At 40.5% G+C, this 26,609-nt stretch overlaps 1 protein-coding gene across 2 annotated transcripts in view; it reads right to left on the bottom strand.

Annotated features, from left to right (window-relative positions):
• USP6NL (USP6 N-terminal like) overlaps positions 1 to 26,609 on the bottom strand; it is a gene marked incomplete at its 5' end in the record, with an annotated part of 114,478 nt that overhangs the window by 22,490 nt on the left and 65,379 nt on the right. For both annotated transcript variants that reach the window (XM_079699314.1, XM_079699315.1), the window contains 2 exons: positions 8,672 to 8,779; positions 16,741 to 16,821. In XM_079699314.1, the coding sequence (XP_079555440.1) occupies positions 8,672 to 8,779; positions 16,741 to 16,821 (189 nt within the window). The remainder of the gene's footprint in view (positions 1 to 8,671; positions 8,780 to 16,740; positions 16,822 to 26,609) is intronic.

Genomic DNA, 26,609 nt, shown 5'->3' with positions numbered 1-26,609 from the left:
AATGTCTGATAAATCTATCTTCTTTCTTAGCTATTTTAGAATTCTAAGTCAGAAAATATTTTTGCTCAAAAGGCACCGCCTTCACTGTCTTCTAGCTTCCAGTGTTGCCATTCTAATTCTTCTTTACATGAAATCTATTTTTTTCCTCTCGAGAAGCTTATAGGAGCTTCTATCTTCAAGTTTAGAAACTTGCAATTTCTGTGCTTGGCTTAGATCTATTTTTAGCCACAGGTTTGGGCACCTGATGGATCTTTTCAATCGTAAAAACTCACTGATTTGAGTTTTGACTTCACAATCTATTTTCTGGGAAATTTCTTCACTTGTTATTTTCAAACCCTCCTCTAGAATTTTCCATTTCTATTATCATTTTTTTATATTCATAAGCTCTGCTGTTCTCTAATGTTCCTTTTATAGCATCCTCTACTTGTTTTATGGACACAATATCTCTTTTTATCCCTCTGAAGACCCCAGCAATAGCTCTTCCGTTTTCGTCTTGCTGTACAGTCTGTTTCTCACAAATTGCTTTTTCTACTTGTTCTTATTTTCCATGTTAGCTCCTAGCTCCTCTCCTCACTCATATTTGAAAGAAGACATGAGAAAGCTGATGGAAAGCGCTATGTGCAGACGTGGGGCTTCAAGCTCTGTCTTCACTGTAGAGTGATCTGGCTGGTTTCACTGGGCTTCCCGTGAAGTCAGGAGTTTGGGGGGTATTTTCTTGGGCTGGTCAGATTCCTAGAGAAGACTCTTCTGAGTTCCTGTCAGGAGGACAAGCGTCCGGCTGTCGGTGTTTTGTTCTGGGAGCCGAGCGGAGGGAAAGGCGGGACTGCCCCGAATCCAGGCCATTCCCTCCCTCTGTGCTCTCCTCCGCAGGTCTGTGTCCGCTCCAGCCCACGGGCCTTCTGTTTCATCCTCTCCAAACGGTAACCCACACCCTGCCCCCGGCTCGTGCAGGGGTGGGGAGCAGGTAGGGGCACTCAGGGACTCCAACTGCTTCTGCAACAGACTTTCAAGCACTTCTACTGTTTTCAGTTTCAATTCCACTTCCAGAGGTACCTGGAGCTGGCAATTACAAAGCCTGCTGGGGATTTTGAAATATAAATCAGGTCCTCCTCCGGTTTTCTCAGGGTTGCTAAAATTACTAAATGTTTGTCTGAATTCTGGTCTCCAAAAATTGCCAAGGGTTAGCTCTTCTCCCATTTTCTTATTCCTTGCAGTTTTTGTCTTTTTTAAAAACCCTCTCTGCTGTCAATTAAGCAGCATTTCAGGGGGAAAAGAACAAAGTGAGTATGTTTAACCAGGTGGGAGATTAAAATTTATATTAATTTATACTTAACCAGATTTAATTGTAATTAAACATCTATATACATGTGTTATATTGACCTATTTACCATGTACTGGAAATATATATTTCTGTTAAAACCAATTCTCGTAAATATATATAAACATAACTGTTAATTCCTGACTTAAGCTAAAAGTGGAAAAAACAAGGCTGCCTAGAATATGTGTATGTATGTTAAATGTTTTGTGAGGATGTGGGTTTTGTGTTTTGAGGTAGGAGCTCAGAGAAGGGCAGCTTCTGCAGCTTTTAAAAACGTGAGCACTTCCACAGGGTTTTAAAACACTTCAGAGTTCTGAAGACCAAGGAAGATATTTATACTATTGTACTAGAGAACCGTACAACCACTAAAATAGTATTGTATGCTACTTCTGATAAAAGTTGATCCAAGAGACATTACAAAAATTTAGGTTTAAAAAAATAATCTTTACATATTTGTTCTTTAAATATCTTAAAAAAAAAAAAAAGGCAGTCGGCAAGCAAAGAGGTTTCAATTATTGTTCCGCAGGCTCCCTGGTAAAAGATGAGGTATCAAAACACAGAAAGGAAATGTTTGACAAGACATGATAAAATATGCTTTAAAATAAAATTTAGTTGAGAGGGAGAAAAACACCCAAAGACATCTATAATGTCAATTACTCTAGAAAACTTTTCCTGAAGATGGCAGTGTGGGAAGACGGGAGTTAGCATCTCCCCACACCAAGGCACCTGCCAGCCGCCGGTGGGGGACTCTGACACCTAAGGAGACGGGAGGAACCCCAAAGTGAACCAGTAGGACGCAGAGGGACTGAAGGGGGAGGAGAAGTGGAGGCCAGACAGGATCGGCGCCCCCGAGGCTGGGGAGATCAGGAGAGGCAGGCGGAGGGACTCTCCAGGAAGAGCAGGAGGGGAGAGGAGCGGAGGGCGATCGCCTGGCCCACACGAGCCAGGGAGCCTGCTGAGCTCCCAAGCTGGTATCCCCCCCTCCAAAGCCCCCTCCAGGCCGCGTGGGTGCTGGGGGTATAGGAGGGAGGCTGGGGACATCAGGAGAGGCAGGCGGGAGGGGCCCTCCGGGAGGAGCGGGAGAGGAGCGGAGGGTGATCGCCCTGCCCACTCAGGCACGGGGAGCCTGCTGGGCTCCCAGGTGAGGTCCCCTGCCAGCTGAGACCAGGGGCGGGGGGCACGCCTGGGCCCCGTCTGTTCCTTGAGCCTAAGCCTCACCCCTCACAGCCTTTTCCAGCCCTGTGGGTCCTGAGCATTGGCCCCACCCACTGCCCAAACCTCACCCTTGCTTAGGCCCCGCCCTCCACAGCCAAGGCCTTCCCAACTCCCTCTTTTATTTTTTTTTTCTTTCCCCTCCTCCTTTTTTATTTTTTTTTACTATTGTGGTACCGATGTACCTTCCGGTTGTTGATTTATCTATACTTTTATTTTTATATTCTTTCTAACATATCTGTTAGTTTCCTAGACTAATTTTATTTTTTTACTTTGTTATTGTTCATTTTTTTTTTGCAAGGATTCTTCAATATATACAAATCAATCAGGGTGATACACCGTATTAACAAATTTAGGAATAAAAACCATATGATCATCTCAATAGATGCAGAAAAAGCTTCTGACAAAATTCAACACCCATTTATGACAAAAACTCTCCTGAAAAAGGACACAGAGGGAACCTACCTCAACATAATAAAGGCCATATATGACAAACCCACAGCAAGCATCATACTCAATGGTGAAAAACTGAAAGCATTTCCACTAAGATTAGGAACAAGACAAGGATGTCCACTCTCACCACTCTTATTCAACATAGTTTTGGAAGTCCTAGACACAGCAATCAGAGAAGAAAAAGAAATAAAAGGAATAAAAATTGCAAAAGAAGAAGTAAAACTGTTTGTTACTGTTTGCTGATGACGTAATACTATACATAGAAAATCCTAAAGATGCCACCAGAAAACTACTAGAACTAATCAATTAATCTGGTAAGGTTTCAGGATACAAAATTAATGCACAGAAATCTCTGGCATCCCTACACACCAAAAACAAAAAACCAGAAAGAGATATTAAGGAAACACTCCCATTTACCACTGCAACAAAAAGAATAAAACACCTAGGAATAAACCTGCCTAAGGAGGTGAAAGACTTGTACTCAGAAAACTATAAAACACTGATGAGAGAAATCAAAGATGACAAACAGATGGAGAAATATACATGGTCTTGGATTCGAAGAATCAATATTGTGAAAATGACTATACTACCCGAAGCAATCTACAGATTCAATGCAATCTCTATCAAACTATCAATGGCATTCTTCACAGAATTAGAACAAAAAAGTTTACAATTCGTATGGAAACACAAAAGACCCCGAATAGACAAAGCAATCTTGAAAAAGAAAAATGGAGTTGGAGGAATCAGGCTCCCCGACTTTAAACTATACCACAAAACTACCGTAATCAAGACAGTATGGTACTGGCACAAAAACAGAAATATGGATCAATGGTACAGGACAGAATGCCCAGAGATAAACCTACACACATATAGGCACCTAATTTACGACAAAGGAGGCAAGAACATACAGTGGAGAAAAGACAGCCTCTTCAATAAGTGGTGCTGGGAAAACTGGATAGCTACACATAAAAGAATGAAATTAGAGCACTACCTAACACCATACACAAAAATACACTCCAAATGGATTAAAGACTTACATGTAAGACCAGACACTATAAAACTCTTAGAGGAAAACATAGGAAAAATGCTCTTTGACATAAACCACAGCAGGATCTTTTTTGACCCACCTCCTAGAGTAACGGAAATAAAAACAAAAATAAACAAATGGGACTTAATTAAACTTAAAAGCTTTTACACAGAAAACGAAACCATAAACAAGACAAAAAGACAACCCTCAGAACGGGAGAAAATATTTGCAAATGCAACAACAAAGGATTAATCTCCAAAATATATAAACTGCTCATGGAGCTCAATATCAAAAAACAAACAATCCAGTTAAAAAATGGGTGGAAGACCTAAATAGACATTTCACCAAGGAAGACATACAGATAGCCAAGAGGCACATGAAAAGATGCTCAACATCACTAATTATTAGAGAAATGCAAATCAAACCTACAATGAGGTATCACTTCACACTGGTCAGAATGGCCATTATCAAAAAATCTAGAAACTATAAATGCTGGAAAGGGTGTGGTGAAAAAGGAACCCTCCTGCACTGTTTGTGGGAATGTAAATTGATAAAACCACTATGGAAAACAGTATGGAGGTTCCTTAAAGAACTAAAAACAGAACTACCATATGACCCAGCAATCCCACTACTGGGCATCTACCCTGAGAAAACGATAATTCAAAAAGAGACATGTATCACAATGTTCACTGCAGCACTATTTACAATAGGCAAGACATGGAACCAACCTAAATATCCACTGACAGATGAGTGGATAAAGAAGATGTGGCACATATATACAATGGAATATTACTCAGCCATAAAAAGAAACGAAACTGAGTTACTTGTAGTGAGGTGGATGGACCTAGAGTCTGTCATACAGAGTGAAGTAAGTCAGAAAGAGAAAAATAAATACCATATGCTAACGCATATATATATATGGAATCTAAAAAAAAAAAAATGGTACTGATGAACCTAGTTGCAGGACAGGAATAAAGAGGTAGACATAGAGAATGGACTTGAGGACATGGGTGGGAGGGCGAAACTGGGACGAAGTGAAAGTAGCATCGACATACATACACTACCGAATGTAAAACAGCTGGCTGGTGGGAAGCAGCAGCATAGCACAGGAAGATCGGCTCGGTGCTTTGTGATGATGACCTAGAGGGGTGGGATAGGGAGGATGGGAGGGAGGCTACCTAGAGGGAGGGGATATGGGGACATGTGTATGCATATGGCTGATTTGCTTGGTTGTGCAACAGAAACTAACACAGTACTGTGAAGCAGTACTCCAATAAAGATCTATTTAAAAAATTACTCTAGAGGACAAAAAAATTCAACATAAAAAAAGACCTCATGACAAAAACAAAGCCCAGTTAAGCAGGTAAAAAATAATAGAAGAGAAAGATTATTTATGTCCTAGAATGGTTACAAGCCAATGTACAGAATATAGGAAATCAAGCATATTTCTTATCTTAAAGGAGGTGTAAGCAACTTCTAAGGTTACTCTGAGATTGGGTGGGTTAAGATCCATGAGTGTCACAATAATAAAGAATAAACATTTTACTTAAAAGAAATAGGAATGTAATGAACCTATAAACCTGAGAGCAGAAGTACAGTGGAAAGTATCTGGATGAAAAACTAGCAACTTCACTGTGGGTTTGGCCAACAAGATTACTAAGCCTTGCTGAGGCTGCAGGTGAGGTTGTTATCCACTGTCACTGGATCTCTGCCATCTGTGAGACACAGCACTGTACCCCAGAGAGACAGATAACAATGAGATACAATTAAAAGAACAGGAGAAATAGCAGATAAGAGCACTGGCTCAGGAATCAGGACAATTCCACCATTTGAGAAAAATCTTAGTATCAATAGATTAAGAAAAAGTAGTTTTATTCCCATTGAATTTCCCATTTCAGGACAGCAATTTATACTACTTTTACAAAGAGAGAGTAAAAGAAAGTAACTGGGAAAGGAAGACTTGGTTAAATGCTAGAGGAATCTCACGTAGTAAAAATAATGTTTATGATAGCGCTGAAAATTATAAGCTTGAAAGGATTGGTGGGCAAGTCACTTCTTTTCTTGTTACTGTATACTGGATATACAGTAACTGGATAATTTTATTCTAGGTAGAAAAAGCCTGAACCACAGTTCTAATATTAGCATGTGTACTGGGTTGAACAGTATCCACCCCAAATTCCTGTCTACCTAAAACCTGGGCCTATGACCTGATTTGGAAATAGGGTCTTTACAGATGTAGTCAAGTTAAGAGGAGGTCATACTAGATTAGGGTCGACCCTAAATCCAATGACTAGTGTCCTTAGAAGGTGAGACAGACACACACACAAGGAAAGGCCACTTGAAGACAGAGGGAGAGACTGGAGTGATGCAGCCTCAAGCCAACGAAGAGCCGGGATGCCGGCAACTCCAGGATCTAGGAAGAGTCAAGGAAAGGTTCTTCCCTAAAGCCTTGGGATGGAGTATGGCCCTGCTGACACCCTGATCTCAGACTTCTATCCTCCAGAACTGCAGGAGGGTAAATTTCTGTTGTTTTAAGCCACTCCGTTTGTGGGACTTTGTCATGGCAGCCCCAGGAAACCAAAACAGCATGCTAACTAAAAGTTTCTTCTTTATTAATTAAATAAATATTTACTGAGCACCCACCATATGAGAGGCACACTGTACTAGGGGCTGGGGTTAGATTTTAAATATTTCTCTCAGATATCATTTTTCAATACTGGTTCTAAAACTATGACATTAAAGGCAAATATCTAATCAACCATCTAAAATAATTTGAAACTCTAAAATCCTGAGACAAAACTCATAATCTGTGCAGGGTCCAAACAACTAATTTAAAAACCCTTTACATCATAAAAAACAAGTAACTGTTTTTTTTGTTTTGTTTTGTTTTGTTTTTGCAGTACGCGGGCCTCTCACTGCTGTGGCCTCTCCCGTTGCGGAGCACAGGCTCCAGACACGCAGGCTCAGCGGCCATGGCTCACGGGCCCAGCCGCTCCGCGGCATGTGGGATCTTCCCGGACTGGGGCATGAACCCGCGTTCCCTGCATCGGCAGGTGGACTCTCAACCACTGTGCCACCAGTGAAGCCCCAAGTAACTGTTTAAATTAACCAATATTTATTACATCTTTTTAAAATTTTATTTATTTATTTTTGTCTGCATTGGGTCTTTGTTGCTGCGTGCGGGCTTTCTCCAGTTGCGGTGAGCGGGGGCTACTCTTTGTTGCGGTGCGTGGGCTTCTCACTGCAGTGGCTTCTCTTGTTGCGGAGCATGGGCTCTAGGTGCACAGGCTTCAGTAGTTGCGGCTTGTGGGCTCTAGAGCACAGGCTCAGTAGTTGTGGTGCACGGGCTTAGTTGCTCTGCGGCACGTGGGATCTTCCCAGACCAGGGCTCAAACCCGTGTCCCCTGCATGGGCAGGCGGATTCTTTTTTTTTTTTTTTTTTTGCGGTACGCGGGCCTCTCACTGCTGTGGCCTCTCCCGCTGTGGAACACAGGCTCCGGATGCGCAGGCTCAGCGGCCATGGCTCACGGGCCCAGCCGCTCCGCGGCATATGGGAGCCTCCCGGACCGGGGCACGAACCCGTATCCCCTGCATCGGCAGGCGGACTCTCAACCACTGCACCACCAGGGAGGCCCGGCAGGCGGATTCTTAACCACTGTGCCACCAGGGAAGCCCTATTACCTTACATCTTGATGAAATTTTGCTTATTTATACATAAATATGAAAGTATCAAAAGAGCATTCCAAAGCCCCTTTTATAATTGGTGTTGGGTTTAAATTACAAAAAATTTGTCTTTATTTCAGTTATTCGGTCTTATTCTATATATATACATTTTTTGAGGAACAGATTTCAAAGTTATTTTTATTTTTATTATAATTTGTCTTTATTTCAGTTATTCTATCTTAATTTATTCTATTTATATACATTTTTTGAGAAAGATTTCAAAGTTTATTTTTAATTTTTTAAAATTTACATTTCCTTGTTTATTAGTGACATTGAACACTTTTTCCAAGGCACAAAGTTATTTTTAGATATGTTTCTTATTCCTTTCAAAGGTTAATATAAAATTTAGGTTTAGAAAGGGTATAGCTGAGATGACAAGGAGGTAAATTTAATGCCCTGACTAATTTACAGAAAGCATTACTGATCACTGAGTGAAACGTTTAACTTTTTTTTTTTTTTTTTTTGCGGTACGCGGGCCTCACTGCTGTGGCCTCTCCCGTTGCGGAGCACAGGCTCCGGACGCGCAGGCCCAGCGGCCATGGCCCACGGGCCCAGCCGCTCCGCGGCACGCGGGATCCTCCCGGACCGGGGCACGAACCCGTGCCCCCTGCATCGGCAGGCATACTCTCAACCACTGCGCCACCAGGGAAGCCCGAAACGTTTAACTTTTTATAAATAAAAAATAAAACCTAGAAATACTGTAACAATCTTAGGGGAAAGAAGAAGAAAACAGTCAATCATACACAGACAGCTGTTGGATAAACTGAATTCTGCTGTTATTTTCCCAAAAACTCTAAAAGTGACATTGTAAATCTCTTTATTATTAATACTACATTGCAAATGAGTAGCTACAACCAGGTGTTAGTCAATTTTCCTGACAAATATGCCCCAACATTGACTGATCGTTTCAAAATAACAGGCTGGCTCTCGGTACTCACATTATATAGGTCTCTGGTTTCTTCCTTCATTTTCGGGATCTCCAGGAGGAGGGCCCAGACTTCCCCTCTGAGCTGGAGTGGGATTCCTTTGTAAATTCTCCTATGAAACTTATTAAAAGAAACATAAATTGAAAGTTACAAACTGACAAAGCTTAGACTAGTCCCTTAAGTCCAACTAATGAATATTTGTTAGTCTTTTCTTTTCAAAGGATTCCTGATAATTGATACAACTTAACATGGCACATTTGGATCCTCTCATCTCTGCTTTTCAGATCCGAACAGGGAGGCATATACACAGAAAGCATAGAATAAACAAGAAAATGTTAAGTATGCCCAGTACATTAGTTATTTTCATACACTGCAAAGGTGTTCCTTCAGGGGCACGAGAGCACAATCAGTGCTGTTCTTTAAGTTGTGAACATCTGACTTACACACTCCCCATTGATATAAGTAACTAGATACACATTTTCTTCTTTTTCCCTCCTACATCTAAAAGGTTCCAAATAGCAAAAGGGTTCTCCTGTGTCAAAGTGCCTTCAAGGAGGGTCGAGTCTCTCTAGAACCTTCTATCTCATAACTCAGTGTGACCTACAGTCTTCATTCAGGTCCACCCCCACCCCCCAAACACACACTCTCCCCCTCTTCCCTCTCCTCTTCCCAATTCTGGAGCGTTTCTTCAGGAAAACCTCTGTCCTCTTCTTAATGACATTGATCCTATCTGAACAGACAAAAATAGTGATAAATTGCCATCAAGAAGGAGCATCATCACCTTTGAATGAAATTAGGTATAAATCATCAGCATCAATAACACTTTGGGTCCTTGAAAGTACACTGCCATCATTCTAAGAATCTTAAGACTCACCATACCTCTCCATCTTCTTGTAATTATATCTTTTTTCTCAAGGCTAATTACATATTCAAAATAACATATAAACTTATTATGCTCATTACAACGTTGTGCATAAGGAAACTTTGAAACTTAAAAGTAGATGAAACTTAAAAGGAAATGATTAAACAAATTACGGCAGAAACTTCAGGAGCGAGATAAGAATAAGTACATAGTTACCTTTATGATCAAAATAATATATTGAAGTAGTATGGCTAAGAAAATAAGATGCAAGTTCTAATAACTGAGATGTTGACGAGCTATGAACTAAAAAGCAGAGCTTCAACTTCTACAATTATACTAGATTTTTTAAAATGAAACCTTTAGTAACTAAATTATGATGTAGCTTTAAGAAACTCTGTGATTTTAAATCAGTGGCACTATAGAATAACTTTTCCTGTGAAACAATGAATATTGTGAAGTCGATTCAATTAGATAATTACATACATAATTTCAATTTTGTTCTCTTGGTATAAACATAGTAAGTCTCAAATTTGAAATTCCAGCAGACAGTGACTAGAAACACTGAAGTTTTAACTTATGCGGTAGATGTAACTGGAAGAATATGTACAGAAAGGCTTTGTATAAACTAGACTCTGCTTCTTCAACAGTTCCCATGTACTAAACACTTACCACCATTAATTGCAAACTGAGTGTGGTTTAAAAAAAAAGTGAATTTAAGATTTACTTTCCAAAGAAAGTTTATCATCTATATTCATTTCAAAATTATGATAAACTTAATCTTTTAAAGGAATATCATCCACTAAAAGTAACTTCAAATTATCTCCTGAATTTCTAGAGTAAGGATGTTAAACTGAAAGCAATTAATATGAATACCAGAATGCGGGAATTATTGCAAATGTGAAAAGTGAAATTTTGATAATCAAGTAAAACATGATGGCAGGTAAACAGATAAACTTTGATGGACCTGAATGTCCATTAGACGGATGTTTTTCAATGAGTAAGATAGGAACCACATGCATTTCTTATACTGTATCACTTACAAAGGTTTTGGACATTATTTACTGCTTTCATTCAATTCTGTATTCAACAACTGTACATAAATTACCACTCATTGTTTATCCTAAAGTTAAATCTAGATTTAGAAAAACAAAACATTAAATTGCCATGATTCAATGAAGAAGAAATAATAGAAAGATTTCAGGTAGAAATAAAAAATTAATGGTCCTAGTGTTATTCCAGGGATAAAACGAAAAATGAGGCATGTCTAGAAAAGGCTCAAAAAGACAACTCTGATGCACTGTCATTATCATCAACAGTAACAGTTAAAACCAACTTTTACTGAGCAATTACTATGTACAGGAAACTGTTTAAAACTATTTACATATGTCTCATTCAATGATATTAATAATTCTATGAGATAGTATTACCCCAATTTTACAAATGCTGACAGTGAATCACAAAAAGATTCAGTAACTTGCCCAAAGACACACAGAAGATGTTACCAGTTAGTAGAAGATACTGATTTTATATTTTATAAAAAGCAAAGACCATCTTTCTAAAACCATGGTGTTATGTAGTATATCTACTGTCCTGCTCAACTGGACTTACTAAAATACACGGAATGGAAAATATTAATGAAATTGAAGAGCAGAAAGCATTAAAAATAAAATTATAAAATAAAATTGTAAAATAAAATAAAATTATACTCAAAACCCAAAAGGAATATAAAAAGGGATGTATCTGGATTCAAGCTGTGCAAGGTAATGAAATGAAACATGTATACAAAGTAAGATATAGCAGAAAAAGAATCAAATTATGAGATCTTAAAATAAGCATTTTAAATTATAGTTACTATTTTTCAAATACTTCTACTGTTACATGACAGACTGACACTGTGGTTACAGATCTTTCCTCACAAATTTTCAACTATTGTAGAAATTCTGGAAATTTTGTAAAACAAAGTAGGAATCATATCAAAGCACAACAATTATAATAAAATCTGCTTCGGGGCTTCCCTGGTGGCGCAGTGGTTGAGAGTCCACCTGCTGATGCAGGGGACACGGGTTCGTGCCCCAGTCCGGGAGGATCCTACATGCCGTGAAGTGGCTGGGCCCGTGGGCCATGGCCGCTGAGCCTGCGCGTCCGGAGCCTGTGCTCCGCAGTGGGAGAGGCCACAACACTGAGAAGCCCGCAAACCACAAAAAAAACAAAAAAACAAAAAAACCTGCTTATTCTCCAGAACAGTAGTACAGTTTTCATTTGTTGAGAATCTTTCCATTGACAAAGCAGTATCTCACACTTTCTAGGACAGCTCTGTAATGTCAGCAGGGCAGGTGCTACTCCAGTTTAAAAGGAAGGAAATCAAGGGACAAAGAAGTGGCCTGCCTAGGCCAAGAATTCCATCTTCCTGCTCCTGCTTCAGGATATTTCTGCCAAATCACACTGCCCCTTAGAGATCACAACTTTATTAAAGTAGTAGAATTTATCAGTAGAAGGGGACAGCTGGTCATCCCAACTCAAAAGTGAACAACATTCGTTCATTCATTGTAAACAGCAACTGTAATGACGTTCTGCTTTGTGGCCAACGCTTACTAGGTACTATGGATACAAACTTGAAAAAGTTCTGTGGAGTTCACAGTGTAGTGGGGAAGATAATCACAGAATCATATAATTATAAACATAATCCTTTGTAATAAGGTCACATATGTTAATTCCTATCAGAGCTGAGTATCACACCCTGAGGGGCAAGTCGTGATAGAGACATCACCCTCACCAGAAGTGGGCCAGGGTGGTAATGGGAGAATGGCAGGCGCCATGCTGTCTAATCTGGGGGAGTGATTTCAGGGGGGCAGCTGGCCCTTATGGAATAGACGCGAGATTCTAAGGGGAACCAGAAACAGTTTAGGGATAAAGGTGTTGGGGGCAGGGGCAGTGAATCTGCTGTGGTGGTCACTTCTTTATTGGTCCAACACCAGGGCTCTCATCCCGAGACTATATCAGAGATACTATAATGGAGGAAGTGGGGTGAGTTCTGCGGGAGAGAGTAAGTAAAGATTTCCTTTAGAGGATGATGACAAACTCAACATGAAGGATATGCAGGAATTTTCCAGGAAGGAGAAATGAGGGTGGCGACGAGGGTAAGGACAGTGATAAATCAAACAGTAATAGCAATGTTAATAAAACCAGTTACACTAACTAACATTTTATGATTATTTATTAGGAGCCGAGATATGTTTCTAGATCAATGTATTCCTTGTAGTATTTTTACATTCCTAAAGAGGTAGGTACTACGCTTATCATGTCCCTTTTACAGATGAGAAAATCAGGTGTAGAAAGATTTAGTAATAAGCTCAAAGTCACACAACTAATACACTGTGGAAGAAGAACTGAAATTCAAGTAGTCAGATTTCATAGATCATAGTCTGAACAATCATGATATATATAGAACTTCTATATGTTGGACTTTAATATTTTAATATTCCAATTTGAAAAGTACTACCTTTAAAATTCTGTTACAATTTTATTTTATGGGTATGATCTCTGTTCACTTGCCAATAAAATCAAGCGGTCTATTTCAGTCACACAGATACATTTAAAAATCCATCAACTAAAAAAAAAAAATTTTCCATCAACTGACCTAATGTTTTCAACATGTCTTTCTAACCTTACTGGTTTCAAAATAGTGATAAATGTGCAGTGCACGTCAGCATGGCTGCGAGTGAGTAAACTTTTCAGCCCAGAAGGTTTGGCTCAGTTTGGTGGGACTTTCAAAACTGCAAGTGAACTCCAGGAGACAAAAGTTTACTCTCTGAGCTGCTTGTGTTCTTCACTGACTTCATTTCCTTCAGTCGTCCCTGCTCCGTTGGTCCCTTCGTCTCTGTCTCCAAATAGGCCCACGTCTCCTGAGTCTGGATCTGAAAGCTTTAGAAGCCACAAGGCCCCAGTGCCTCTTACAACCACTTTCTATTTCCTTCCGGCCTTTTACTGACAAACACCGCAAGCGAGAGCTAGCAAACAGACGGTACATCTGGACGTAGCATCTCTTGCTTGTCACTAATAATGGCCTTGAGAAATTTATTTCTAAACATTGTGCCTCCATTTTCACATCAGTACAATCAAATGTTGGCTAATATGAGTCTCTTAGTTACCTGACGAACAAAGGTCCATTCAGTTATTTAACCAGAAAAAAAATGTGTATCTGTAGTAGGAACTCTGCTGTGACAGAGCTTAGACACAATTATATAATGGCTAGTTAAATCAGAATGGCCTCTACTTAGCAGAGATAACTTCATCTCTTCATTCAATAGATTCTATAACTATACATAGGGGGCAGTCACTGTGAAAACACAGGCAACCGTAATGGCAACTATTTTTCATTAAATCTTATATTCTAAAAATCCAAATATTCTTATCGGAGCTATATATTTTTATTTCAAGATATTTTTAGATATTTCTTTGTACCACTACTACATAAGTAAGGAGTCTGTTGAGAGAAAACTCATACCTCCCTTTGGAAGAGAAGAAAAATATATACTACTTTTTAACTTCAATGCAATTTAAAACTGGATATGAACTGAGAGCAGCATTCTTTTAGAAGGTACATTCTACCTCACACCAGATTGGACCATATATATCATCAAATAATTCTAGCATTACAGCTGTGGGAAAATACTTTAAAATTATTCATGAAAGGAAAAGCTCTACTAAAATCCCTCTTACTGGGAAGTACATTAGCCAGAGTTGCTGTGAGCGTAACAGCCTAGTAGAATGCTCATTTTTGCAGAGGCTTATATACTTTCAGACATATGTCTAAAGCCATACAATTCTACAGATATTTTATTGAACTGAAGCTGAGACGAAAGTGTAGGTGCAACGCATCAAAACTGATCCTGTAATTAGCACTTGAGAGACCTTTCCACAAAGATGTCAGGGGAAGTAGTTGTCAGTTTTAGGCCAGTCTGAGAAGCAGAGTGCTAAACAAGAGCACAGGGGTCATGACCAACATCCTACCCTGAACGGATTCTTCTTGAAGCACCTTAATGAAATCAGCAACCCAGAAATGAACTTACTCCTGATGAAAATAAAATAGTAAGAGTCTAATGGAATTTAAATAGGGATATTTAGGATGCTCAAAAAGAAGAGTGATGTTATTCCTGTGAGATACCCCATGACAAAAAGATTTTCATGGTTCAATAATTGTCATGCAATTTAAGGTCCCTCTTGAAAATTTCTACCATGTTATAATATTAAAGATGATGAGGCATCCTGTAGTAAAGAAACCTGCTTACCTCGGTTCAGCTTTATCCCAACTTTATTTAACCAGAGAGCCCCTTTCTCATGTAATAATAAACAACACTTACTGACACATATTAAGTATCAGGCACTATTCTTTGTGCTTTACATGAATTAACTTATTTAATCCTCAAAACGACTCTGTGAAGGAGGTATTGTGATTACCCCCATTTTACAGACATGTAAACTAAGGCAGTAAAAGGTTAAATACCTTCCTCCAGGTCATACTACTAGTAATGTGGCAGAGCTAGGGATTGAACCTAGGATAGTCTATTGCTTAACCATTAGGCAACAATGCTTTTGTGTAATACCCGTTAGACCCCAAGGAACTGCTGCTCCCTGGAATTCTTGTTGGTAAAGGCTGACACACAACAATTTATATCTATGTAAAAAGGAAAAAAAAATATATTGCATGGAAAAAAAGTGTGAGGAAACAGACAAAAATCCTAACAGTTAACTCCGTGTTTTGCTGTAGGATTATGCAAGATTTCTTTTTTCCCTTTAAATATTTTTTACTGCCCAACCTTCTTTCAAAAAACTGATAGCAGTAGTCAACCCTACTGAATGCTTACTATATGCGAGGTGCAATGCCAAGTGCTTTATATTCATGAAATCATTAAATCTTCATCGCTTTGAAATGGGTATTGTTATCTCCACTTTATAGATGAGGAAACCGAGGCTTAGATGTCAGCAGTTCTCAAGGCATGGGCCATGAGGTCAAGAGTACTTTTGTCATGATACTAAACCATTATTTGCCTCTTTCCCTATGTTGACTTTGGCACTGGGAGCAGAAAAGCCATGGTGGTGAAGCCCCTGGCACCTCAGCACAAACTGAGGCAGAGGAAGCACTGTGCTGGCAGTCACTGCATTCTTTCCTCACAGTTTAAAAAAGAGGTCAGTTCGCTTAGGAATGCCCTTGACGAAGCAGTATAAACTATTAATTTCATTCAGTCTCAATCCTGAATACACACACGTCTTATTAATATTCTGAGCGATGAGGTGGAACACACACAGAGCAGAGTGTCGGCCTCAAGAAAGAGCATTTATGAAATAGTATGAATCGCAATCTGAACCAACTGCTCTGGTCACGGACACCGTCATTACTTGAAAGAACGACTGACCAGCCAATCATGGTTGTTGACACTGGGTACTTAGCAGACATTTTTCTCAAAAATAAATGAAGTAAGCCACTTTAAGGGAAATACCTGACAGTATTTTTGCCCCTGATAACATCTGCCCTTTCAAGCAAAAGTTTGAATTTTGGAAAACTTATACCACTAGGAACTTCACAGCTTCCCAATATTTAAGGAAGAATAGTAGGAATTAGTAGAAATTCCTACTGATTAGATTAGTAGGAATATTAATAGATGTATGCATTTTTACAAATTGATTCAAAACAGCACAGTCAATGCGGGGTAAAAAGATCTGGGGCGGGGTGTGAGGGTGGTCTGCTAGAAGCTTTAGGACAAGGAGATGCTCCTGCTTCATGGAAAGCTTTCAGAGGCCAGGCCTCTCTCCTTCTGGGCAGGGAGACGGGGGAATACGAAGCCTGGAACGATGGCAATAATCCTGATCCCAAAGGGAAGCCAAGCTCAGCAGGAAGCCGACACTGAAGTAGGCAGAGAAGAGAGACGGAAAGAAACGAAATCACAGGCAACATAACCAAGCGGCGGAATTCAATCATCCCCGAAAGCCAGCTGACCTCTGGACTGTCCGCCACACCCTCTCAATTCCTGCAACCTATCTGAATTGGCTATTCTGTGACAGCACAAAGACTCCTAATTTGAGGCATTCCACTCAATTAAATTACACTTAAAATTTTTTTAAGAATATGAACGTAATACTCTTATAATTAAAGTGGAACTTTTACTGGGAAAATCCACATTGAATTTGTATAGTTTCATAAGGAAGTAACATTTTTAATTACCTTTTCAGTGTTCTTGTATTTTTCCCATCCTTTTAGCATTTTCAACCATTTAGTAGTTCTTTCAATTTCCAGGTGCTTTTGCTAAAAATAAAATTGAAATTCATTGTTACTGTTTGTTTCAGGCTTCTTTTACTTACAAATTACAAAAAAATGTCAAGGAAAATGCTGCTGAAAAAAGGACTACTAAAAAAGTTATGCTATACTGGACAGCAAATATCCTAACTTTTTTTTAAAGTTGGATAATTGATGACATTTGTGTCAACAGTATCCCCTCGCTGAAGTTAAGACACGTAGGAGATGCTCCATTGGGACAGGTAAAGAGAAAGGGATCACTGAAAATGCTGGGTACTCTACAAATTTAAGCCAAAAGGAAATTTTTAAACAGTCTGAAATATTTTTATGAAGCATCAAAAACACAACTTCAAAATTCCATTCTCTTCTTTCACATTTTACTGATTTCTGGCATCTTAATGTTTTCGGTGACAAAGGTGGTTTTGTAAAGGAGAATTGGGTATTACTGGGGGGAGATCATCATATAACTAGCACTATGTTAGTGAAAAACTGTACAAAAATAAGTAATAGTTGCTGCCCCAAGGCAAGTTCACCGTCTGCTAAGGGCACCCGACATGGAATATGCAGTGTTGTGACCTAGAGGCAGAGACGGTGACTCAAGTCCTGTGGAGGGAGCAGTCGAACCCACCCAGGGGCGTCAGAGAAGGCGAGTATAAATGAAGGACTGGAAGAGGGTTAGGGTTTTTATCAAGTGCAACATGGGAAAGAACATTCCGAGAAGCATGGACAGATGTACTTCTTCGACAAGGCGGCAGTGTAGGGGGTAAAAGAGGAACCATCTGGAGCTGAGGCTGAACACACAGGCGGGGGTCTTGGCTGTCACACTAAATTAAGATTTGGGGCAAAGCTGGGAACGGGGAAGGTGGTAGAGAAAAGGCTTCTTCTGCACTTCTTTGGTTTCAAGGAGAAGGGGTATTTTTCCTAAGTACTCGGGTGGGCTCTCCAATCTCTTATTCACTCCTATGGTGGTAGAGGGACTTACTTGATTCGTACATTTAGAAAAAGACCTGGGTGTGCACAGCCCTCTGTCTCTTTACTTTGGGAACCCAGCTACCGTCAGAAAATCCATTTGTACTCTGTCCTTTCAGGCAGGAAGAAGCACCCTCTTCAGCCAAAAAGTCTGGGTGACCCCTGTGCCCATGACCAGGTGAGCAAGTCCTCTCTTCCGGGGGCTCAGCCTAGGAGGCCCGTCGCTGCCGCACACCTAACCTCCTCCCCCCTGACTACTCCATCTACGAAGGCCGAGATGTTCGCTGCTTTCCCACTGCCTGGAACAGAGCCCGGCAGGGTCCACTCCTAATTATAACCTTTTCATGAGAACAAAACTCAACAGGATTCTTTCTTATGAGTGAGCTGAGATTCTGCTATTTTGTTAATTCTCCTCGATCCCAGCATTGTCTTTTCAGAAGGCCTAAGTGCATCTAAAAAGTAAATGAAATGGAAGACTACACAGGAGAGAAAATGGTTCTGAGGATACATTTTATGCTCAAAAATGTATGCTCGTTACACCCTTATGAGGTAGGTATAATCACCCCCATTTTACAAATAAGGAAACAGAGGCACAAAGGGTCTAATCAACTTCTCCAAGTTCCCGCATCTGGCGAGTTCAAGGCCAGGCAGCGTGGCCCCAGGACCTGCGCTCGAGGCCGCCATATCTCTTGCCTCCGCCATGTCCCCGCTCTCGCTGGGGATCACAGTTCCTGGATGGAAGCAATAGCTCCTCATCGACGGTCTTCAATCCAGCCTCAAACAGGCAGACTGCATAGGCCCACCATTGATATTTTTAGATTCAAAAGAAGCATAAAATCCCAAAGAAAGTCCTGAATTTAGGAAAAGATTCTCACCAATCAGAATACTTTTATGAAATTTTATTTTTAGGCATATCCTTAAAACTCTTTAATTACTTCTTTACTCTTAAAAATTTTGATGGGTTTTTCATAACCAAAGATGATCACTTGTGAGCAAAAGATACTCTGTTATGATTCTCATTTTTCAAAAGATTAAGCATATTCTTCATTATATTATTAGTAATAAAATCTTATAGATAGTTCCAGAAATACATTTAATTTTAAAACTCAGTGGGGCTCTGAAATCTAATTAATGTTTCTGCTAAATGTGACTTTAGAGAAGGCCAAGCTGTGAAAAATTAAGATTGATCTAAGATGCCATTTGGTACTTTCTTGTTCTTCTGCACTTCCCCCCCGGACTTCTTCAAAGCATAATCCCTTTCTCCACCAACAGGAAAACACCAAATAATTCAAGCCCATCCAAGAGTACAATAACATACACTTTGCCAGGAAAAACCCTGCTGAGATCTAGCAGGTCTCTTGCTATCTTTCATTTTTATGGCTATTAAATTGTCAATAAATCACTTTAAGAAATAGCTATTCTTTTCTTTAAAGGCACATTTTTGTATTCTAATGCTCATCATATATAGAGAGAGATTATTTTAAATGCTACACATTCTCACATGCAAGATGCACACAATTTTCAGAACCATTAAGTATACATTTCTTTCTCCTACAGCAAAAAAAAAAAAAAAAAGGAAAAATATATACTTCGGGTAAAGCTCCCAGGCTGTAGGATTTTAAAATTATACATCAGTAGTTCAATCAGGTTTAAGTGTTAACTCCGTAACTCTGCCAGATCAACTACACCAGACTTGCATGCTCTCATGAATCTATAATAAATGGATACGATATACTTTATCAGCAAACATGCTATAGCTTAACAACTCCAGAATTTATTCTGAAGTAAGAAATAACTGAAAACACATATGACAAATGTAAACTTAAATGCTCTAGAAAAATAGCTAAGGAACATCATCTTGCCATGGACTCATTGACACCAAAACAGACTAGAATATAACAGCAAGTTAGAATCTCACCCAGAAGTTCAGCAGATACTTCAAACTCAGCACACCCAAAACGATTTCCCTAAACATGCTGCTATTACCCCTCCCTTTCCTACTATGGATTAAGAGCATCAGCACCCACTAAGTCAATCAACCTAGAAGCTTAGGTTGTCTTCAGTCTTCCTTGTATCTTCTTTCCACACCCAACCTACACTCTGCTGGTCCCATCCACTTCTGCTTCCATCACATCCTCTGCCCTTTTTCTGTCAATCCTCATCCCTAGAGGAGGGCAGTAACTCCTCACAGGTAGCCCTGGATGGCTTCAAGCCAGCCTCCACGCTGCTATGACCTTTTAAAAGTGAGTCCCAGCTTAAAATCTTTCAATAGCTACAAGTAAAGTTCAAATCTCTACACGGTTGGCCCTTCACAGTATGGCCCAAACTCACCTTCTAGTTTCACTTCCTGCTACTTTTATGATCTGGCCACCTTGAACTATTTGTCATTCCCAACACACAATGTATTTTCATGCCTCTCTGACCAGTGTTTCCTTTTCATCTGCCTGTGATGCTCTTCCTCACTATCATCTGGCAAAACCCTCATGCATCCTCTCAAGACCCAGTCAAATGTCAAAGGTTCAAAACCTTTTCCAAATTCCTCCATCCTCCAGGCAAAAGAAACTGTCTCTTCAGCATTTCATGGCGTGGACTAAGGACTCGGCTGGCCTGAGTTCTGCCCCTTATCTGTTTCATTTGGGACAAGTTACTAATCTTTCTGTATCTTAGTTTCCTTATCTATAAAATGAGGATTATTATGATTATTGTTATAGCACCTAACACCACTTGTGTTCTAGTTGGTCTAAATTCCAAATATTTATTATTATTATTATTATTATTATTATTATTATTATTATTAAAGGATGAATTCCTTGAGTACAGGAACCATATCATATACTCTTCTTTTAATTTCATCACCTAAAACTGTGACTGGTGTATTAAAAAAGCTAAATAAACATTTTAAAACGTAATTTACATCAGGAGAGACAAGCAAACAATACTACGAAGCAATTATGTAATAGCATTTTGTGGTCTTAGAAGCAGAGGGGTGGGAAGGAGAATGAATATGACTAGACCGACCAAAATCCTAAGTACTTTTGATAGCAGTTCGATCGCTTTAATACAGAAGTAAACATAAGTGAAGTATAATAGTATCTCTAATGTAGCATAATAAACATATGGATCGGGGCTTCCCAGGTGGCACAGTGGTTGAGAGTCTGCCTGCCGATGCAGGGGACACGGGTTTGTGCCCCGGTCCGGGAAGATCCCACGTGCCGCAGAGCGGCTGGGCCCGTGAGCCATGGCCGCTGAGCCTGCGTGTCTGGAGCCTGTGCTCCGCAACGGGAGAGGCCACAACAGTGAGAGGCCCGCGTATCGGGAAAAAAAAAAAAAAAAAAGATATGGATCATTCCATCATGTTGGCAACGCTTTTCAAAGTGCTGCTAAAATGTGAAACTACTGATGTTAGGAATCTATACAAAGCTGATATTAAATAACTCTGTTGCCTTTATACACTGACATCTTGCTTCTCCCAATTTTTATTGAAATATTTCAAGCCTAGAGAAAAGTGGAAGACCAATACACCATATACTTATATATGCTTCACCAAAATCCATCAATTATTAACATTTTGCCAGATTTAATCTATTTATATTAGGGCTTTTTCTTGCAGGGGGTGGGGGGCGCTGATCTATTAGAAAATCTCAGATGTCGTGAACTCTCCAAATATTTCAAGTATGTAACACCTAAGAACAAGACACATTATCCTACATAATCACAGTAAAACTATTACACCCTTTCAAGAAATTTAAAATTGGTCCGTTATTTGGTAATAAATGGTCCATATACCAAATTCCCCACTTGTCCCACAATCGTTCTTTAAAGCTGTTTTTCTTTAGGTGGGTTGGGCAGGGGAATTCAGAATCCAACCCTGGAACATACACTGCCTTTACTGGCACATCTCTTAAGTTCCCTTTGCTCTAGAACAGTCCCCTGGCCTTTGTCTTTCATGGTGTTGACTTTTTTTTTTTTTTTTTTTGCGGTACGCGGGCCTCCCACTGTTGGGGCCTCTCCCGTTGAGGAACACAGGCTCCGGACGCGCAGGCCCAGCGGCCATGACTTACGGGCCAAGCCGCTCCGCGGCACGTGGGATCTTCCCGGACCAGGGCACGAACCCGTGTCCCCTGCATCGGCAGGCGGACGTTCAACCACTGCGTCATCAGGGAAGCCCCCATGGTGTTGACTTTTGAAGAGTCTAGTCCACACTATCTGGCTTTGCCTAACTCTTTCCCCTAGATTTTGGTGGGACTATTACACAGGTGATTTTGTGTCCTTCTTATGGCATCACATCCAGTGACAGATCATGCTGATTTGTACCATTATCAATGATACAACTTTTGATCCCTTGGTTAAGTGGTATTTGTCCAATTTCTCCACTAACTAATAGAGAAATTCCTTTGTGTAACTGATAAGTAATGTGGGTGGTGCACTTTCAGATAGTATGGACATCCTGTTCCTTAACAGCTCTACTCAGTGGTCTTCTCATCCACTATAATCTCTGTCTGAGTCAATTCTGATTCTGATGGTGGTAAAATGGTATGGTGGATTTTTTTTTCCTTATGATTCTTTCTATATTATTAACTGGTATTTTTCTATTAAAAAGTTTTTCCTTTCAAGTCCCTCCCCATTTTTAATATCACTAAGGTATAAAGGACTATTTTATTCAATGTGTTATAATCCATTATTATTATCATCATTATTCTTTTTGAAGCTCAAATTGCCCCAAATTTGGCTGGACTGCCTCTTATCTGGTTGGAGATTTCCCCTCTTCAGGCAGATCCTTTAGACATGACCGAATCTGGCACAATATAATTCAGGCTCACTTTATACGTTTTTCTATCCTAGACCTAGATCATCCATTTCTTTAAAGAAACAGTGGTTCTTTTTCATGGGGAATGGTATTCCAAAACTAAGATCTGGGTACTAGATGTGCTCATCACTGAAATTTTTAAAATCATATAGGAGACCCTAGTATAAGAAAATTCTACTCCCCTGAGAACATCAGAACAACATATATCAAAAGGAAAATGATGCAGAGGTCTTAATCTCCATCCTATATTCCCTTTGTTGTCTCTCCATTACCTCCACTGATAAGGAAATCGTACAGTGTTGTATACTCTTCCCCAGGAGCTGTTTTCAGGAAAGGACTAAACTTCCATTTGAAGTTTGCAATCTGATACCTGATCATCTTAAATTCACATCCCCTCTGAATCAGGACTGGCCCCTCCTATTGGGGTAAGGAGGATATAACGATTAAAAATGGGACCAATATCTTCTTTGTTGAGATCACTCAACCTCTAGTGATCTGAGACGATACCTTAATCCTATACAGGACCAGTAGAATAGGAAGTATTTAACAATTGCTGCATCACCCACATAGTATGAAGTTGCCTTGCATTGGGTCCAGTGCTCCTCCCACTAGTAACATGATTTATAAGCTACATAGTAAAGGCTACCCATATCCACAATGCATGGATGGATATTAAATAGCCTTCTCTTCTAGAATAAGAAGTCTTAGAACTTTACTGAAGTTCAAGTCTTCAGATGTTTTTTTGAGTATTAGGATGTGTGACTGAGGATAAAGCTGATCCAAGTCACGCACACCTCGACCTCACCAGCAGAGGTCAGGAGAGGATAAGGAGTGTAAGAAGCAAAGAGTCGTGTTTTGATAGAATAATTATATGGAAAAGTCATGTATTTTGAGCAAGATGTCACACCTCATAAAATTAAAATATAATCTTTAAAGATCTGAAAAGGCTCCAATATTCTTTTAAGCCATTCAAAATACTGCACTGCAAAAAGAAATAGCTGAATCCATGAAAATTCATAGCTTTACATATCCTTTCCTCCTTATTAAAAACATCAATAAGCTCAAAGAGACAATATAATCCATTATTAATAGTGTTCTCTACAGAGTAAATATAATAAGTGTGTTTGTTTATTTGTTTCAGTGACTGTCTGGGGGAATCCAAAGCAGTCTGCAAATACCAACACCAGTCCTCTTACGAGGGACTGCCTTCTACACCGTTTTAAACCTTATGTAAAAAGAATACACTGGCAAAGCTGGAACAAAAGCCCCGATGGCTTGACTAGGCATCAGTGTACAAGTCTTCCCGAACGGCAGGCAGGAAGCACACGTTGCAAGCGGATGCTCTGTGAAGATTGATGAACACTTGTACACTTCCACAAGGCTATCATTTCCACTGATCTTATTCAATGCCGCATATGAATATGTAGAATTTTTTATTAGTTTCCTAGAAATGGCAGACCTTGGCCATTAGGACTAGGCCATCACTGAAGAACATATGAACTAAACTGAAACTAGAAAAATTGGGGCAAGTCCTGATAAACTAAAGTTTCCAGCCTCAGACTTCTTTGCATGGGTCTAAAGTTCTCATTCCACTTTAAAGAAACCAACTGGGCCACACAATATGAGTGCAGTTTATAGACAAGGGTAGGACGGAGTCTCACTCAGCAGCCCCAGAACCCCCGCTCCCAGTAAAAGCCCGACAAGGGAATATAAAACTATGTCTTATGTTAAATTATTAAGGTGTACGTATCATTTCATAGTGATTCCCTATTATACTAAACTGTTTAGAGTAAAAAATCCATTAGTTATAACTTTAATTGCATTGAATAAGAGGTCTTTTACTGAACAGGCAAATCTCTTAAAAAAAAATTAAAAACAAACAACCTTCCTCGAGCATGCAACCTCTAACTAGGTTTTGTCTCGTATTTCTTCTTTCCTTCACTGTCACATTTCTTGAATCATCTACACTACTGGTTCCCACATGTCTGAATTTTCTGGACCAGGAATTCGTTTTGAAAGGGGAAGAGAGGTGGCATTGGAGAGAAAAGTCAATAGTGGGTTGCCAGATTTTTATTCTGCCAAATATGGATATCTTTTGTTAAAAGGTGCCTTCCGACTTTTGTCTCCCTCATTTCTCAAATAAAGCACATTGTCAACGTTTGAAAGGACAAGCTCCGCCAACCTTTAAATTCGCATGTTTAACGACATAACACAGTCTATGTTCACCTGGTCATTCACTCAGCCACCATTTATTAAATAAGCACGTACTATGTGCCCTGCTCTAGGTTCTGGGGATACAACAGTGAACAAAGCAGATGAAACCCCCCTCCTAGAGATTACATCCTAGTGAGGAAACAGACAAAATAAAGATATAAGTAAAATATTTAGTAAGTGAAACAGTGTTAGTACTAAAGAGAGAAACAAAGGAAGGAGGGGGATAGTGGACATGCAGCGGGGAGGGAGTTCCCAACGTAAGATCTGAGATGCCAGGGAGGGTCTTATTCCGAAGGTGGCGTCATACAGTAAATACCTGGAGGAGATGAGGGACCGCGCCCTGTAGCTCTTGGGGGGAGGAGGAGGGGCTCCCCAGGAGAGGAGGCAGCCAGGCAAAAGCCTGAAAGAGGGAACACGGTGGGCTCGTCGGGGAACACTGAGGAGGCCGGTGGGTGAGCGAGAGATGGGAGCAGGAGAAGAGAGACTCACGGAAACCAGTCACACGGGGCTCTGAGGTCATTCTAAGGACCTTCCCTTTTACTGTGGATAAGCTGGAGAGCAGGCAGGATGTTCCCATCAAGAGTGACATGCTCTCTCTTATTTTAAGAGGATCATTCCGGCTCTTGTGGTGAACAGACAGGGGAACTAGCAGAAGCAAGGAGCTGGAAGCCCCAGAAGAGGTTCCAGCAGACCAGGCAGCAGAAGCGGGGATGCTGAGAAGTCATCAGACTCTGGACACACACTGAAGGCAGAGCTGACACATGAGGTGTGGGGATGGTCAAACACAACTCAGAAGTTGTTAGACTGAAACCTGGAAGGATGGCGCTCCCACTGGTTGAGATGGGAAGCTTGTTCACAGATGGATTTGAAGAGAATAACAGAAACCCCAGTTTGGACATTTTTTAGACATCTGAGTGTATGGAGTAAGCCAGACACTAAGTCTAGACACTGAAATGCACACACAGTCTGGGGGTTGGCATTTAAAGCCAAAAGACTAGTTGAGATGACCGAGGAGGAGATCCAGACAGGAAAGAGAAGTTCCAGGCCTGAGCCATGGGCTCAGGATAAAGTCATGAGACGAGAAGGAACAAGTGGAGGAAATGGAGAAAGAGCAGCCAGTGAGGAAAGAAGAATATGCGGAGAGTACGGGGTTCTGAAGGCCAAGAAATGGGAACGTGTGAGAGTGAGAGGCTAAGCAACCACATCACATGCGCGGGTGGGTCACTGGGAACTGACTACATGGTGTGACAGTGCAGAGATAAGAAATAAGAAACACGAAGCAGGCACATCGGCTGGGCAAGGCCAGAGAAGGAGGTACGGGAGGTTTGAGAGGGAATAGGAAGCTGCACTGGTTAAAATGGGAGCAGAAATTCACTAGGAGGAAACGGTATGATGTCCGGGCAGCATAAACATCCAGCTGAGGTCTGTGATCATGGATGTAAAGTAAAACCAGTCATCCCAGTTGGGAGTCTTTTCCCAGTTGCACTGAGCCGCTCAGGTGCAGGCGCTGCAGAGGCACAAAGTTCAGCCCAGGAGAAGTGGGCAGGAGGGGGCAGGGGGCGGTCCCAGCCTGTGGCAGAGCTGAGCTGGGAAGAGAGGGGAATGAAGACATAACGGTTGTGGGATCCAGAGGGTCCACGGATTAGCCAAGTCAGGGCAGTAACAGAGAGAGAACGGCCAGAGAGGACACAAGCAAATCCCTGTGTGCCCACTTCCAAGTGGTCTGGTAGAAGCTCACCAGGAGCAGAACTGGTAGAAAGTGCCGTCACTTCCTTCTCCCGCATCCCTGGGCCGCAGGGGCCCGCCT

The sequence above is a fragment of the Hyperoodon ampullatus genome (assembly GCF_949752795.1).
Source record: "Hyperoodon ampullatus genome assembly, chromosome: 3".
Taxonomy (NCBI): Eukaryota; Metazoa; Chordata; class Mammalia; order Artiodactyla; family Ziphiidae; genus Hyperoodon; species Hyperoodon ampullatus.
This window is presented reverse-complemented; position numbering and strand designations above follow the sequence as displayed.